Source organism: Dermacentor silvarum, chromosome 5, assembly GCF_013339745.2.
Source record: "Dermacentor silvarum isolate Dsil-2018 chromosome 5, BIME_Dsil_1.4, whole genome shotgun sequence".
NCBI classification, from domain to species: domain Eukaryota; kingdom Metazoa; phylum Arthropoda; class Arachnida; order Ixodida; family Ixodidae; genus Dermacentor; species Dermacentor silvarum.
The window spans coordinates 8,879,178-8,896,238 of record NC_051158.1 but is presented as its reverse complement, the minus strand read 5'-3'; the positions used below and the strand labels follow the sequence as shown (position 1 = coordinate 8,896,238).

The window sequence follows — 17,061 nt, the reverse complement described above, 5'->3', positions numbered from 1 at the left end:
TAACAATTAAGGTGGACAACTCCCATGAATATCCAAAATAAGTAAAGGCAGCAGTGTAAAAAAAAAAAAAAGAACATCATGTATGACAGAGTGCACGAAAACCAAGCAAATGCTAGTTGCAGAGATGTGTAATCTCTTTGTCATGTGGTAAATCTAATGGCATGCTGGTGTATGTGGAATCTCTCCATTGAATAATGTCTCCTTAGCATTTAAACAGCTTTAGCTCTTTAGACAGCTTAACGGTGTCTTTTTAGCATTGCGCCTCTAGTGCAAGCTACGCTAATTTTCTTTCTTTTCTTTTGCCCTCCTCGCAATAAACCGCCGTACGATTTGCAGAGAAGCTTCTAAGTAAACATATGCCAACAAAACCACTTGTCAACATCTGGCTGCGCAAGAATCCGCTCGTGGGTCGCGTAGCCTTGGCTCTGCTGAACGGAACTACTGAAGCATTCTTTGGCTCAGCTGCTACTTCGCTTTTGCTTACTTATTTAGCTAGCTTATGCATTGTCTACCCATCGCTACAAATCATCTATTATTACCCTATCATAACGAGTACATGTGTTAAAGGGACACTAAAGGGAAAAATGATTTCTTCTGTATCCGTAGATTACCCTTCCACAATACCGAAAACACCACTCTTACCACGTGAAGCCGCTTGGTAAGCCAGAAAGAAACGAAAAACACAGAAGGCGAGTGGCGACGCCACCTTGAAGTTCCCGCACCAGCTCACCGTGACGTCATGGATTTTGACAGCGTCTTCTAGGTCCCAGTTAGTTCTTAAGCGGCAAAGATTGACTGCATTGTGTTCTAAAGGAGCCCAAGACTGAATATGGCAAGTTTCGTGAACTTTTACTGAGCCAACGTGGCCCAAATACGAAAAATTACTTTAGAAGTCGTGACGTCACACTGAAGTGCTGACGTTGGTACTTCCGCGCGAAGTTGAAAAACTTTAACATTGAGCTTTCATTTTCTCTTGTAATAATTGACCAGCTGAACTCCGCAGTGCAATTAATGACAGCAGAGTTTTCGAAGAACACTTTATCAGTCTAAGTTGATTTATTGTTTTGCTTTAGTGTCCCTTTAAGTTGACCAAATTATGCATTAATTTTTCAAACAAGTCCTTTCAACCGAGCCGAAACGCCGTTGCAATCGTTTGTTTTCTTGTTTCTTTCTTTTTTTTTGTCACACCACAGCTTTTCTTTATTTTCTTTTTTATTTAATTTTGCTTTTTTGTTACGACCTTGACGCAGCGACAGCGACGTAGCTAGTTTTTTTTTTTTTTTTTTTTTGTAACGCTACCAATCATCTACTATTACACTATTATAAGGATTACATGGGTTAACTTCTTCCCTACTTTACCTTTTTTTTTTTTGTTACGACCTTGACTCAGCGACGGCGACGTAACCAGTTTTTTTTTTTCTTCTCTTTTTTCTAACGCTACCAATTATCTACTATTACAACTATTATAACGATCACATGTGTTAACTCGACCAAATCGTCCATTGCAGCAGTTCAAACCTCCCGCGAACTGTGGGCTAACTGTTGTTGTGCCACAGTACGTGCCCATCCATCATCGAGGCGACAGGGACTCCCATTTATCCGCGACGAATCAATTTGACGCGGGCAACTCCAAGCCATCATCGCCACGAGTCAAGAATGCGACGCGGGTGACGTCAGCTCTCCGCCCCACTTCGCTCCTGCCGACGAGAAGCCCAAAAAGGGATTTATCATTTATGACAGAACCGGCCCTGGGTGAAGAGGGAGTCACCACCAGCCGCCCCGTCGCTCTTACTGCTATTACCAGCTACGACCTGGGGCCGTATTCTGAAACGTTCGCCTAGGCGAAATTTCTTTTTTCGCTTTCAGGCGTGCGCCGATTGGCTGTTTTAGCAAAATTGGATGAGCTGATTGGGTGGTTGAGCCCGACGTCATTCAATTTGCTCAACCAGCCAATCAGCGCGCATGCTGATTTCGCCTAGGCGAAATTTCGCCTAGGCGAACGTTTCAGAATACGGCCCCTGTTATTACTCGCTATATCTGTACATATCTGTACATATTGTATAAAGCTTTCGTCTCCTCATCGTCTGCTCCAAGAGTCCGTCTCTGGCCCATCGACCCTGTGCAACACGCCGAAGTCGTCAGCCACGCACGCAAACACGGACCGCAGTATACCAACGCCGCCGACTCCAACATTCTGTGCACGCAGTTCTGCGGCAAGATGCGCATTGGTCGAAGATAGCGTACTACTACGCCGTAATTAAACGCGGACAACAGAACTCGTGGATTGCTGTGCATAAATTCAAACGCGAACAATTCCGAAACTATACTCTAACGTTCCTCGTTTCCATTTTCACCCGCTTTTGTATCAGACTCGGACCACGGTGGTAGTGATTCAGACTTCAAAACATACACTTGCCACTGCTCCGTATTTTAAAACAGGCGGGCTACCGAACGATTAGACGCCGCACTTCCACGCATAATTACGGGAGCGACTAAATCCCCACCAGAACACACCAGTGTTGCCAGATGTCGTCTTGTGCGGTTCCCTAGATTTGCGAGGCGGAGATGTCCCTAGTGAAGTCACGCGACTGCTTGCCGCGCTCGCCTTCTTATCGCCTCCCCAAGTTGGTTCTTTATTCTATGGCCTCCCCCTCCTCGTACGTGCGTGCGCCAGATTTCAACGTGTGTGCACGCAGGAGATGAACGTGGGCGCAAGGTTTACACTTGCAGCTTATTCTGAAGAGAAATGAAACTATGTTGCATTTATTTATGAGAAATCTAAGTTAGCACGTGTAACGACAGGGTAGGTGAGCCTTAGCTAGGCGACTGGCCACGGCCGTCTGGTGTTGAGCGATCGGGCAGTGACGAGACGCTCTCTCGAATCGTTCTTGACGCCTTTTATACGGTCCCCACCCCCCATTCTTAAAATTATTTTCTGTTACGTTAGTCACTGTCGCACTCTTCAACATTCACCTGATTTTTTAACGGCGTGGCGGCGCCTAGCATTCCTATTTGTTTCTGCGTGGACTTCAAAGCCATTCACCTACTTGCCCTCCCACCTGTTTGTTGTGGCGGTTTCTTCCCTGGCCCAGCCCACCCGTCCTTGACATATCTTGCTGTGCGTAAATCAGCGTTCTGTAGGTCGTTCGATCTTGTCGATGCTCAAAACATTTAGCAAATGTAATGCTATCTATTCCGCAAGGCAGTTGCTAAGCTTATTGTGGTGCAGTTTATTTTGCAATCAGCATGTCATCAGCACTGCATGGTTCCAGCTAGAGGCTGACCTGAACCGATTATTGTAAAAATTTTGCACGTCTCAGAAAACTCGATCTCGGTTCCGTTTGTGCCTTTGCATATTCTGCATCTCATAGCAGCACACACTGCGCGACTTATCGATTCACAAGTTCAAATAAAGTCAGCCTATAATCTGCGTTGACAAACGCGCTCACGATCTACAGGTGCATTGCAACAGTCGATCGCCTTACTTTTTCGACCTGCCACGCGGACTTCCCGTAGCTCTAACCGGCAACAGCTTACCGGTTCAAGAAAACGGAAAGTTCATGTTTCTAACGTGACTTTTTGAAATCATGAGGTTAGTGGGCGCACAGATGTGAACAGATTGCGCAATTTGAGAACATAGAAAGAGCCTGAAGCATTGCGGCGGAGCGAACTGTGAGCGCTCGCGAAATAACGCAGTCCTGGCTAAAACAAACAAACACAGAAAATATTATAAACAGAACAATGCGCATTGGCGGGTCCATCATTAATCATATGGGCAGCAGCGAAAAAATATGCACAGCGAGTTTCACTTCGCCTGTTCAACTGGTCGACTTGACTAGGGAATTTCGGCCTCCATTCTGGGTACATAAAAGAGCTAGTTTTGGTGAGCAGCCCAGAGTTGCCAGCATGATGTTTTCTATACCGCTAACTTTGGGCGATGTTGTGGTCGGTATTTAGTCTCGCGCCATAATTACAGGCGCTCATTTCTGTTCGCGTTTGAATTTATGAACACCGGAAGGGCGCGTCGGCACATGATGCGAGGGCCGCGATAAACTATACATGCGGTGTCGAGGGAATTTCCGGTTACTGGAACCGTTTTCGTAGCAATCTAGTTTTTACATTCATTTCGCCCTTCGTCATAAGGCTCAGCCGGAGCTGCGCCGCCGTCACAGCCGGGATCTGTCATTCGGCGCCACGACGATATACGGCAAGAACGACAAGTTAAATGGATCGTTAGAAAGTGCGAGCCTTGGGGATATCGGCCATTCGGCGCAACGGATGATAAATGAAAGAGCGGCAAATGAAATGGAATCGCGGACCCAGTTCACGTTATCGGCCGACGCTCTGCCTGCCTGCCGGCGCCGCCGCGCTGAAATTACGCCTCTGATAACCCATAACGCGCGTCGTTGGAAGCCCGCGTAAAGAAATCTGGCTGTTGTGTAGCCCTGCATTTGTATTCTACCGAAATCCATTTTTTTTTTTTTTTGCCAAGCCCGACGCAAACGAAAAATCGTAAAATTATTGATGTCGATGGGACAGTCGTATATATAAGTTGGCAGATGTACTTTTGGTTACTGAAATGAAAATAAAGGAAATAGATGTGGTCACCTTAATAACGGTGACAGCTACGCCTTTTGCATATAGTAGTAATGAAACGAAATTATATTATCAGAAGAAACGGCACAAGTTTAGGAAGCCAAGCGCAAGAAGTGCAAACGAGTTATGCGTGCATACATACACGTACTCTAAAAAAAGTGTACATCCTTTGGGTCGTATCTCGTCCCCAAACGATAACCGTCATCTGCCTTGCTTGCGTTTCCTTTCTTGAAAACTCGACGCTCGCTACTTCCCTACCGAGAATGCTGTGTCACGCTGATAACGCGCAAGCCTTTAGTGACTAGGAAGTACCGGGCTCGCAGCGTTAAAGACGGGAAATGCGGACAAGACAGATGACGATTATTGTTTGGGGACAAGGTACGACCCAAAGGGTGTCAACTTTTTTTAATGTAGACGTACAAAAGACGAGAATATAGTCATGCACCACAAGAGGTCACTACACGCTGTGAGGTGACGGAGACAACAGGCGAAAACAATTACACAAGACACAAACGCAGACGGGGATGACAACCACGTTCCACGTCATTCTCTTCAGCTGCATCTGGTCGATCGTATGACGAGGAAGACAGCAACAGATTTTGTTTGAATGAATACACTCGGCATGCGCACTACGGTACGGCGCAAACAGCTAGCGCTGTTTCACTGGTTGAAAAAAAAAAAAAATGATGTGGTATCAGCAAACTCCACGCGTTCGTTCATCACAATCGAACCCCGTGTACGAAGCGCCCAAAAGAAAACAGCGAGAAGAATAGGGGTGTCCAAATGCACGCCCTAACGACGATTATCTCTGGGTAACATAAACAGCAAGCATATGCTTTTGCGGGATGCATACGCCGGAAGTGATTGCAGCGCCGGAAACACGTCATGGCCGCCATGTTATGGACACCACCTATAATGGAAACTGAGGGACTCCGTTACAGTGTACTAGAAGTACACTGTACTTCTAGTACACTGTAACTCCGTTCTTTTTTTATTATTTTTTTTAGTCACAGCTATATTAAGCCATCAGACAATGAAGCCAATGAAATCGTAGAGGAAATTAACTACGGTGGTTAATGAAAGCGTAGAAATGATAAGGTAAAGGGAAATGAAAGTGGACGAAAAGACAACTTGCCGCCCGTGGAAGCCAAACCCACATATTCCGCATTACGTGTGCGTTGGTATTCGTGTACTAGATTAGATCCTTTTCCAAATACGCAAGTGCGCTTCCCTACATTGCTCATATATGGCCAACTAATGGCGGCTCCGGTCATGATTCAAACGAAGACAAATAAGTGCATGCTGGGGCTAGTGTCTTGAGCACCGTTTCATCGTGAGAACCACGCCTGCATTTTCCACTTCATAAGACAAACTGTTCTCATATGTGCGAATCGCAAGAAATGACTGCGTCGCCATTAGCTGGACAAACTGCATTGCGGGAAAGCAAACGATTCCTTGTCCCTAAGAGTGTTAGCCAGGGCTACTCGCGGCCACGGAAGCGGATGGGTTACCCTGAGGCGTCACGTACGTACAGTACGTGAAGTTAGGAGCAGGCAACTGACCAATAAAGTCCCTTGTTGGTTAAAAAAAATAAATTGCGGGGTTATACGCGCCAAAAACGACGATCTGATTATGATGGCACGCCGTAGTAGGGGTCTGGATCACCTGGACCACCTGGGGGTTCTCTAGCGTGCACCTAAATCTAAGTACACGAGTGTTTTTATGCATTTCGCCCCCGTCGAAATGCGGCCGCCGGAGCAGGGATTCGATCCCGCGACCTCGCGCTTAGCAGCCCAAACACCATAGCCATGCACTCAGCAACCACGGCGGGTACCTTGCTGATGGAAAGCGCCACGATTCACGCAGCACAATAGATGATAGGCGCACAGGTATTAGCCATAAAGGCCCCGTATGGCGCCTGAATGTATCGAGGCTGTCTCGGCAACGATGTCTCTCGGCACCTGCTTTCAGACGGTGTATGGCGTGCACGGAGAAGGCACAGCGCGGGCGACTACGGTGGTCACGCGCTCGGCGATCGATGGCGGTCGCGCAAGGGCACGCCCGGCGATCACGAAAGTGCAGCCGGCCATGCGTTGAACCGGAAATGTCAGCTATAGCGGTGTCCTTCTACGTGCCCACAAAAAAAAGGCGTGCGTTGATAGCGGCTACGCACGCGTCCGCTGGCTACACCCTAAATAGGGGAGTGCTATTCCGGAGGAAGGAAAGAAGGCCTTATTTCCTCGCTCCGTGAATTCGGCGCGCCGTATTGGCCAATTCGCCATCTCGTCAGTCCTGGTTGGCTCGCGGTGTTTGCTGCCGCGGCCTTCTCTGATTGGCTAAAAACGCCGACGTGATGGAATCCATCCAGGGGACGTCATTGCAGTCACTGGGAAGCTACGTATAGACCTTTTCTGTGTTTACGAACAGAGATCCCCAAACATGTCTGGCCAAGTGCTCTGCAACAACAAAACTTACAATAGCATATCTACAGAACTCTCCTGCTGGGACCAGTTTTGGTGCAGAGTAACAATTTTTTTATGAGTTTTACTGCCAAGTACAAATAGAAAGCTACATACATGAGTAGGACGCATGGGGCACTTGCCTTATGTTTGAACGCATCAAGAACACCTGCCTAAAGTTATATTATGAGACAAGATACTTCTTCCTTTACTAACTTGACTGTCAAAAATGCACGACGGAAAGTTTTCTGGGGTGATGGATGCACTGCTGCCACAGCGCGGATAAAAGGGTCTATCCATACTCAGTGGCTGAACCAACTGAAAACTTTATTGCTGGATATACTAGGACGGCCTATAGCTCTGGCAAATTTTCAAGGAAAGGGAGCATTTATCGGCACGACTGATGACATAAGACACGTTGAAGGAACACCGTTTTAAAATGACGCCCATTTGCCTAACACAGCTAGGATAAAACACCGAGCAGGACCGCGCGAAATCAAGGGATCACGGGCCCTGGAAAGCAAGGCCGCGACAAAGCCCCAAAGAATATGTGGTCAAAGGGGCATTAAACGGAAACTAAGTCAGACCAATTGAGAAACTATCGTTCTAAAGCTATACTTGCCTTAGTTTCACGATAAGATATAGGTTCATCAGAAGAAGAGAAAACGAAGGTGAAACCAAATTTCCATTTCTTGAATTTCGCGCCGAAACCTATAGTGCCAGACTGCCGGTTCGTGTCAGTGTATCGTCACGGATTCCTAAGTATCTTTTCGTGATTGGGTCATTGTTGGCTCGGTAAAAACGCTTAACATCTTTCTGAGTTCAGTCATCGGCTAATCTTGACAAGATGCGAGAAATTCCAAGTGGTTCGTCGAACCCGATCAATTTCATAAAGTCTATAGCTAGAACTTCAGTCGCTCTACTACCCCTCACAGTAAGGTACATCGATTCATTCCCGCAGCACAAATTATTTGACGGCGCTGCTATAGCTGGGCGTGTCTCACAATCACATCGTGGTTTTTGGCACGTAAACCCCCCAGAATTTGATTTGCTATTAGAGAGTTTTAGATTAGGGGGACGCCAGCGTTGGGGCGCCATAGTACCTGGGGCCACGGTACTGCGCATGCGGAGTGCCGTGGCCCCAACGCTTGCATCCCTCTACTCTAAAGCTTTCGCTGTTAATTGCTCATAAGCAAGTAATATCCTAAATATCTTATTGGCTTCAAAAGTGCGCAATGGCGGGCTGGTTCGCGAGAACACAGTAGTGGCGCATTTACGATTGTCTCGAGGGGGGATCCGCGTTGAAACACGGGAATGCACTTGCGTCGCAGTTATGGCATCTCCCTTTCCCCGAGTTTCTTTATCGCGCAGAAAATAAAAATCCGATCGCGGACGACGATCATCAACAACGACGCGTCCGTATTGCTCCATCGGTTCGGTCAAACTGCTATACCATAGATGCTGCTACTACGCAGAAGAGAAGGAAGCAGGAAACGGCGCCGCCAGCACAAATAGGCACCCTTCCAGCGTCGGCGGTTTTCCTCGCTACGACTCCCCGACCTTCGAACACCAGCCATCGTGAAGGGCCCGAACGAATGCAGTACAGCAGTCGAACCCGGGTATATCGAATATGAAGGGGATCACAAAAATTCAGAGCCCTTCCACTACTGTGAAGATGGAAGCCAGCGAAGCTGTGACTATGATGGGTCTGCTGTAGTGAATATTTTATATGGCGAATTTATACATTATCATTACTGAGCGTCTTCGGCATGTTCGTCAAAGAGCAAGGACACCGGCGTCTTGTTTTCGCTCGGCGCGATCACCAAGTAGTGCGTTTGCTGCGCCAAGTCCACCCCATCGTCACAGACTAGCGTATGAGCCACTGCGTTCATATCCGCGGCACACTGCACGGCATCATCAGGATCCTGGAAGATGTGGTTAAACGAGCGTCCGTCCCATAGCGAGTTCAAAGCGCAACTACTGATAACAGCGCTAGCGCGATCTCTACGTCACGAGACAAAGGGGCACAACGATTGGTGGGACGCGCCGCCGACGAGTATCGCGAAACTTGTGAAAGAGGCATCGGCGGTGGCGAGGGTATAACAATGAGCCTTCGATCATCCGTTTTGACACCTGTGGTAAGGCACAGCTGGCGGGAAACCGCCACGCACATGGAGCCAAAGCAAATGCTGATAGTTTTTTTCTACACGCGGACACGATCCTAGGGAACCTAGCCCTTAACAGCTTCGCCGTAAAAAGTTCGATATATATATATATATATATATATATATATATATATATATATATATATATATAATAGGCCCTGAGGCAAACGTCGGCTTACCGACTGGCGCGTCCGAGGGCCGCTAAGTTACTGCGCACAATCTCGGAAAGAGAAGAAAGCAAGCACAATTTGTTCACCTGCAAAATAAATTGCTGCATCCGTTTCACTTTCAACTTCATTGCAAAGTCCAAGTTGATTCTTTACACTTGCAGCGGCCATCGCTTGCGGAAAATGAAGTCACGGATTAGGCACTCAACCCACACGACGACGGCACGAAGATCGGAAAGAAGGAATGTTGACGTTTGAGGTAGCATGCGGGCTATAGCCGGACAGCTCGACGGGGCTCGACTGCACATTCTCTTCACCTTCAGGCGCCCGAAGACCTCAAAGTGCACAAGGAATGTGCACTTTGAGGTCTTTCGGCGTGGCGCTGCGTTCGATATATCAAATGTGCTGGTGAACGGGCGTTCTATATACGCGCGCACCAGCCATATACATCTGCAGGGGGATTTTCAAGGGGATTTTACAGCTGTTCGATATACACAATTCGTTATATGTGGGTTAAGATATATCCGGGTTCGATTGGCATGATGGATGGGGGGACTGGGTGTATTGAATCATGAATGGCACCACCTTAAAAAAGTAAGATAAAGGAAAAATGCTGGAAGCTTGCTATCATTACATTTCTATAGTTGCATCCCCTAACTTTGCGTGCTCAAAATCTACACCTCCCTAATATCGGCAACGCGGACGGCACAGGGGTTTCCTTTGAAACGCAGAGCGCGCAAAACCGCCGTCAGATTTGCAAAGCGCCACGGAGAGAGATAGAACAGAATGTGGGGTTATCCGATGTGGGAGAAGGTGGGGAAGGAGTATACACGGTCGCTGACCGAGAAAGAGACTCCGCTCGTCTCCCCCTCCTCGCCCCATCACCTCGCAGAATTTTCATTTTCACCTACGTCAGTTGCAACTGAAGTATTTAGAAAAATTCCAGAGGTAGAATGATCCCTCGATGGCGCTTTATCTCACAGTGAAGAACAAAACTTCCTACTGAGCCCTCTGTGGCATCGAATCTTAAAAGTATGTTATTCCCATAAAACAGGCACTGTTACTACTTACATACTTTGTTTTTCTTGCCATTAGAGAGTTTTAGATTAGGGGGTCCCAAGCGTTGGGGCCCCCTAATCTAAAACTTTCTATTAAGTGTCCCCTCACTATCCTTCCATCGAAAAGGGGGCCATTTTTTTAAAGACTTTTTTTTTTTTTTTCTGTCGGTACGTCATTAATCTCCACCGCATTCTTATGCAAGTATACCTTGGTCTAACTTCAAAGGGCCCCTCTCTCACCAGGCTCCCTTGGAAATTTCGACGATACACTGGAAATTGTGTACAACGAGCGTTTTACCGAAATATCCGGATGGGATGACCGACCGAAGTCACGTGTTACGGTGAGTGACGTAGCATGCAGTGCGTTTTACGTCACGACATTTGGGCGCGTGACCTTGACTCTCTGGCTGGGAGCCAAGATTCCTCGAGAGGAACGGCACGGGGCGTTTGGTTTGAACTTCGAGCTGTTTTCGCGGGCGCGCAGCGTATACTTTGTGGACAAGATCGTCAGCGCGTGATGTATGCGCTGCGTTTGTCCGTTTAAAATGGTAAAAACTGGTGAGGGGGCCCTTTAACAGATAATCCATGCTGGACGCCACACGATGTCCGGATCACTAACGAAGCCATCCGGGTTGGCTATCTCAGTTGCAACATGCGTCTTTCCTCGCCCTCTGTTAAAACACTAGCTTATCTAAAACACTGATGTAAGTATGTTATATAGTTTGCGAAAAACGAACTTACAATTTTTTGCTGATATGATCGAAAAAAAAAAGCCTAAAGGAAAACGAAACATTCTAGAAGATACAAAATCCTTTCGCTTCAATTTCCTACAGCCATGGAAAGTTCCATGTTTTGGCTTATAACCATCATGCGCAACATTTCCTGCACTACTTAAATGTTAATTAAACAAAATATTCAACAGCGGCCAATTCCGATTGAAAAGCTGCAACTGTGCCCTAAAACATCCGATTCAGTCGCTTACAGAGCTTATATGTCCTATACTAGGGACATATAGGTCATCTATCACAAGAATATGAACCGAGCTTTACTCGTAACGCGTGAAATACGAATTTACGAAGCAAATTTTCGGCAGCGGCGTAATCGTTAACACGTTGGCCTTTTTAAATGTTATGCTTTACTAGCAGCGAATTGGAACAAAGTTGGTTAACGCAATACTATAGCTCTACGTTTGTCTGGTTGAACTCTGAGTCACCAGGTGGCGCCACCAATCCAGCACCTTACGTTTACGCCTTCGCTCGCCCGGCAATCCGCCCAATCAGCCTGAGCCGTGGCCTCCGCGATCAGCTCCGGCAGCGGGCCGTTGCTGCGCGTCTCTGATATCACGGTAGGCGCAGGCGTGGCCTCCGCGATCAGCTCCGGCAACGCGCAGGTGCAGGCGCGCTGCCGGAGCTGATCGCGGAGGCCACGCCTGCGCCTACCGTGACATCGGACAAGCCAAAACTCTCGCTGCGATGATCGCGCAAAACACGCAGTTCGCGATCAGCGGAAGCCACAACACCGACAGCTTGCCACTTCCTGGCGATGGCCGAGTCAGGCAACGAGCAGATAGGCAGCAAGGGTGTTCAAATATTTGTGCACGCAAAGTGTGGATCCCCAATGGCGGAAAAGAACTGCAGAAAACTTGCCCATACATATACAGGCAGGCAGCGAGAAGAACGCCAAGATTTGAGTTAGACAGCAGTGCGAGCAGTGGTCACAGATAATGAAAAATAAGACAACAGTAGCTAGGGGAGAAAGAGACCAAAGAGGAAGCGTTTTCTACGATATGTAACGAATGAGGCATACACAGAGACAGCACCCGTTCCTGGGCCAGCTGTTCTATTATCTGCCCACCTCCTCTTCCTCTCCTTCGCTCATCGCGCAAGCAGCCGAGCCCCGGTGCCGTTCTTCCACATCACAGATAACTCGAGAGGGCAGTGAACTCTTTTTTTGAAGCCAGTGTAAGGACGCGAAATCACCAAAGGAGGTTTACCCACGACGACGATGTGTGCCTAGCACACAAGGATAGTGCGGCGACAAGCTATAGATAAGAATGTGGTCAGTATCCATGTAGCCCTGGGTTCAAAGAGATGCAACGAGAGGGTTAACATTTGCACAGTGAACGCAATGAAGAGATGTTGGGATGATTGGTGGCTCGTAAGCAAACAAGTACTACAGTGGTGCTGAATACAAAATGGCACGTGATCTCGGGATAGCGTAATCGCGCCCTTATTACGGGCAGAAAGAAGCGGTCATTAAAACATATTTATTGACATTAAAGCCCCGTATGATTTTTTTAATTATACAGGTTCAACACTAACTTCGGAATCTATGTTAAGCGGTTACTATAATTTCGGCCATTTCATTCGTGCATCATTGGCCTAAGAAAAACTGACGCGCGCGCACCCATGCTACGCAAAGTAACAACTTCCATGTTGATGATGATGGCCTCACACTTTGTCGCATGTTGGCGTGCATTTCATTTCTTCCTTTAGATGTACCGCCCGCTTCTTGGCCGATCCTCCGTTGTGGGTAGTGAGAGTTTATTTGCAGGTCGATCCGATTCGCCCACATGACCTATGAGCTAGGTCACGTGATCGTCACGTCATGAACAACACGCTGCGATCATCTCAAAGAGCTAAAGAGAGAGAGAGAGAGAGGTGAGTGCTGGCCCGATAGAAGTGCGATTGCGGCCGACTTTTTCGCTTAGAGCATGGGGCTGCTGGGGGGGAGGCTCGATCTGTGCAGCATCGGGCACGCAATTCTTTGTTTTAAATATTCGGCAAGACAACAGCAGCAGCAGCACACTGCTAGCAGCCACGGTCAGGAAAATCCGGAAGCGTTCGCAAAGTATGCCGGACTGTGGTGGCATATGCCCGCCTGCACTGCTTCAAATTCACTCACCTCTTACAGCGCGACCGGCCAATATAATACACTACAAGTTAAATGCGAAATCTACTATATACAGTATAATTGTTTATTTCGGCCGGCTCGCTGACAGCAGGGTAGAAACTAACCACACCGTGAAAATAACCAACACGTGAACAGCTGCATGAACACGCATGAAACCGTCATTAGCGGTGATTACAAAATGTGCCTCCGATCACGAGTGCTGGAAGTGACGCAGCTGTGCTTCCCTAGGCATCATCTTTCAAAAAGGGACACCAAAGAAAAACATTTGGCTGAGATAGATTGAAAGGTTAGACTTCGGTAATAACAATTTCGTCATTCGTGGCGAAAACAGAGCTTTTGTAAGCAAGAAAAAAAATGTCGAAAGTGGAAGGTCGGGAGTGGCGCCACCTGCTGCGAACTACGGTAGCTTTCAAGTGACGTCAGAGAGAGAGATCACGTGGAGATTACGTCAACTCGTTCGTTTCGGCGCAGGGGTTTCAAATTGAGGTGCAGCAGTGGGAACTTCGACGGCAATTTTCGACGCGACAAAGTAGTAGTAGTATCGTTTATTTCTTTCTTGCATAGATACACAAGAAAAGGGTCAGAAGCAGAAGTTGTTTTATACGCCTGGCAAAGGCTTCTGCAACTGCCAGAAGCAGAAGTTGTTTTATACGCCTGGCAAAGGCTTCTGCAACTGCAGTTCGCAACAGATACACTTGTCTTGCACATGTCAAAGCTGACATACTGGCGTACAGAAAACGATGATATACTACTACTGGACGAATATTCTACCGATACAGCTCGACTTAATATCTTCCTTGAGTGCAGATCTCCAATAGTTAGCTATAACGGGGGCTTGGCCGAGTTGGTCGGCCACCCTTTCTTGGAGCTTTCCATCCATACACTGCCTGCACTTGCAGCTCGACCAAGCTACCTCGTTTGTAAAAGTGTGCAGGTGCTTGCTGTCATTTTACAAGCGGCAGCACCGTTTTCGCGGTTGCAAATGTAATCTCGCCGGGAGGCAGACAGTCGTTTGACGTTGATGACCGACAAACAGATTTCCGGTGTTTGGAGACCTAAATAAATCGCGGAAATGAAGATGCAATTCCTAGCTGGGCGGTCGCTTTTGATCACACTCCTACGTAAGCTGGAGTAGGTGCGACAGGAATGACGTATTTCTCTTGATGACTACTACCACAGTTTTCTTTTTTTTTTTTGTAACTAGATAGCAGCCCGATCGAAAGAGAAGCAAGCGCACCTTTCATAAATCCTACCCGTGCAGCTCAGCCGCCCCGTCGAGCTTCTACACAAAAATAAATTTGCGCCGTTTATTAGGTTATGCAGACGAACATAAACCGGTTTGACCATTTCTCTTTTTTGGCTTCGGAGTTGAACCGGAACTGAATTGTTTTCGCTGAACCTGGAAACTGGAACGAACTGAAAACAAAACTGGAACGAACAATAGTTTCGGTTCGAAACTCTCGACTCGCACAGCTAAGCGAGATGGAAATATTTCGTTCAAAATTATTTTATTTTCCAGCGTATATGCTTGCTCTTACTATATCATATTACACACGTGTCCGTAGTAGTAGTAATGGGTTCCTTATTAAATATAAATAAATAAATAAATAAATAAATAAATAAATAAATAAATAAATAAATAAATAAATGGAAGGAGACTGCTGCTGGCCATACAGTAAACGCTTTCTGCTGACATGCACAGCGGTTAAGCAGTGGGTAAAAGGTGATGGAGAGAGGATAGCAGAGAGGATTGAGTAAAAGTCAAGTATTTACATATACAGAAACAGACCGACTGGTAAGATGTATCCGTTGTTCGCTTGTGGAGTGACTTCCCTAGAGATTGTTTGTCAAGAACAACGTCACACGTCACGTGGCTCCTCGACCATCTGAGCGACGTGCACTGCTGCAAGGAGAACGGGTACTGCAGCCCAGCATATAAATTTGATGCCAGTATCAAGAGCTTTAATTCTTAACGCGGATCCCTCGAACCTGTCGGGCCAGTTTCGCAGGAACGGGCATCTCCTACCGCCGGTACGGCTGTCAAGCATGCGTAGAGGCAAGCTTCTGATAAAATGCCGCAAAGGAAGGAGTGATCCACGTCACAACTACGCTGTCATAAATGACCTTATCAACAACCCATGCACACAACACAATTCATATATATATATATATATATATATATATATATATATATATATACACAAGGAGAAAGATACATGCAAGAATCCGAGTTCAGTTAGAGAACAATCCGCCCGTAAAAAGCAATGCGATGTAGCAAGAGAGAGTTCCGTGCGTGCCTTTAGAATGAGGACATGATAAACTTATATGGTCTACGATAAAAAAAAAAAAAAAAAAAAAAAAATCATATCCGAATCCGTTACCGTGCGCGCTGAAACGTGGCGTATGGCGACATCGCAAACACTACCACCACAGTTCTTCCCTGGGACATGTGCTTAACGTTATGGGTGTTCTTTGACTCAACTTTAAACACCATAACACCATAAACCCCATAATCAATAAACGCGGATATGACTGACAGCGCGCACTCCAGCCACGCAACACAGCGCCGATCTGGAAAGGAAATTGCCACACACACACAAAAAAAAAAGGAGAAAAAGAAAAAGGGGGCGAAGGTCTGCCGAAGGCATTAACCGAGATTTCATTCTCTTTCTTTTCTTGCTTTTTTTTTTTTTTTTTTTCGCAAAGGGCGTTGCGAAAACGAGAGCGGCACAAACACGCAAACCGAAAACGCAATCGCGGCGGCTCGTTCCAAGGCAGGAAATGAAAGGGGCAACCCGGCAGTGTGTAAGCGACGTTGGCACGGATCATTAACCGATTCGTCTCAGCTATAGATAAGAGCGCTGATACCCAGTGGTCGTCGCTCACGCAGACGTACCAGAGTCTAGCCTTAAATGCGGCCATGATATTCGAAGTCCGATAAAAGCAAAAGTCGGGGGACAGCGGTGTGCACACCACAAGCGACGTTCGACTCTCGCCACAGCAACAAAGCACCCCCCACCAAGGGAGAACGGGCTCGAGCGCTCGCTTGATAATCTCGTTAGCTAAAGCAATAGGTCGCGACGTCGACCCGAGAGCAGCGCTAAGCTGCAGCATTACAGCGGCGGCGGCGAAAACACGGGCAAAAACAAGCAACCAAAGAGAAGATCAACGCCACTTACCGCCATTACAAGCTCGAACGGGTACTTGTAGACGCGCACGGGCGACTGGTACTTTTGCACCATCTTCGCACGGACTCGGGAAAACACCGGCTTGGGAAGAACGAACCGAAAAACACACTCAGGCCAGATGATCGCAGATCAAATCCGTGGCGTCATCGAAGCAGGCTCGTTGCTGTCGGCGTAGTCCTAAACGGCGCTCGTCGTCGACTGGTCATCGTGCGACGTTCTCGCCGATAGACGGCCTCTGGAAGCGACGGAAGCCGCACGACGGATGCCTAACATGTCACGGCGATCGAGCGCAGTGTAAAAAAACACGGCCGAGGAATCCTTACAGGCGGCGATATACGGCGGATAGACAAGACCTTCGACTTTCACTTGTCCAACGAGCAGAACACATCACGGACACAGCGGCACGTTCGGAAAATTAAATACTAAACAACACGACCTACTCCTGCTAAAAACCACCCTACACAGCTGGTCAGTTCCGACTGGGACGCCGATTATGTCCAAAAATGAAATCTGGT

General features: G+C 47.4%; 1 protein-coding gene across 1 annotated transcript in view; it reads right to left on the bottom strand.

Annotated features, from left to right (window-relative positions):
* The window catches only part of LOC119452866 (SEC14-like protein 1), a 44,545-nt gene extending 27,525 nt beyond the window's left edge, over positions 1-17,020 (bottom strand). The window contains 1 exon segment of the mRNA XM_037714817.2: positions 16,538-17,020. Coding sequence (XP_037570745.1) covers positions 16,538-16,600 — 63 coding nt within the window. The 5' untranslated portion in view covers positions 16,601-17,020.
* Between the last annotated feature and the right edge of the window lie 41 nt (positions 17,021-17,061).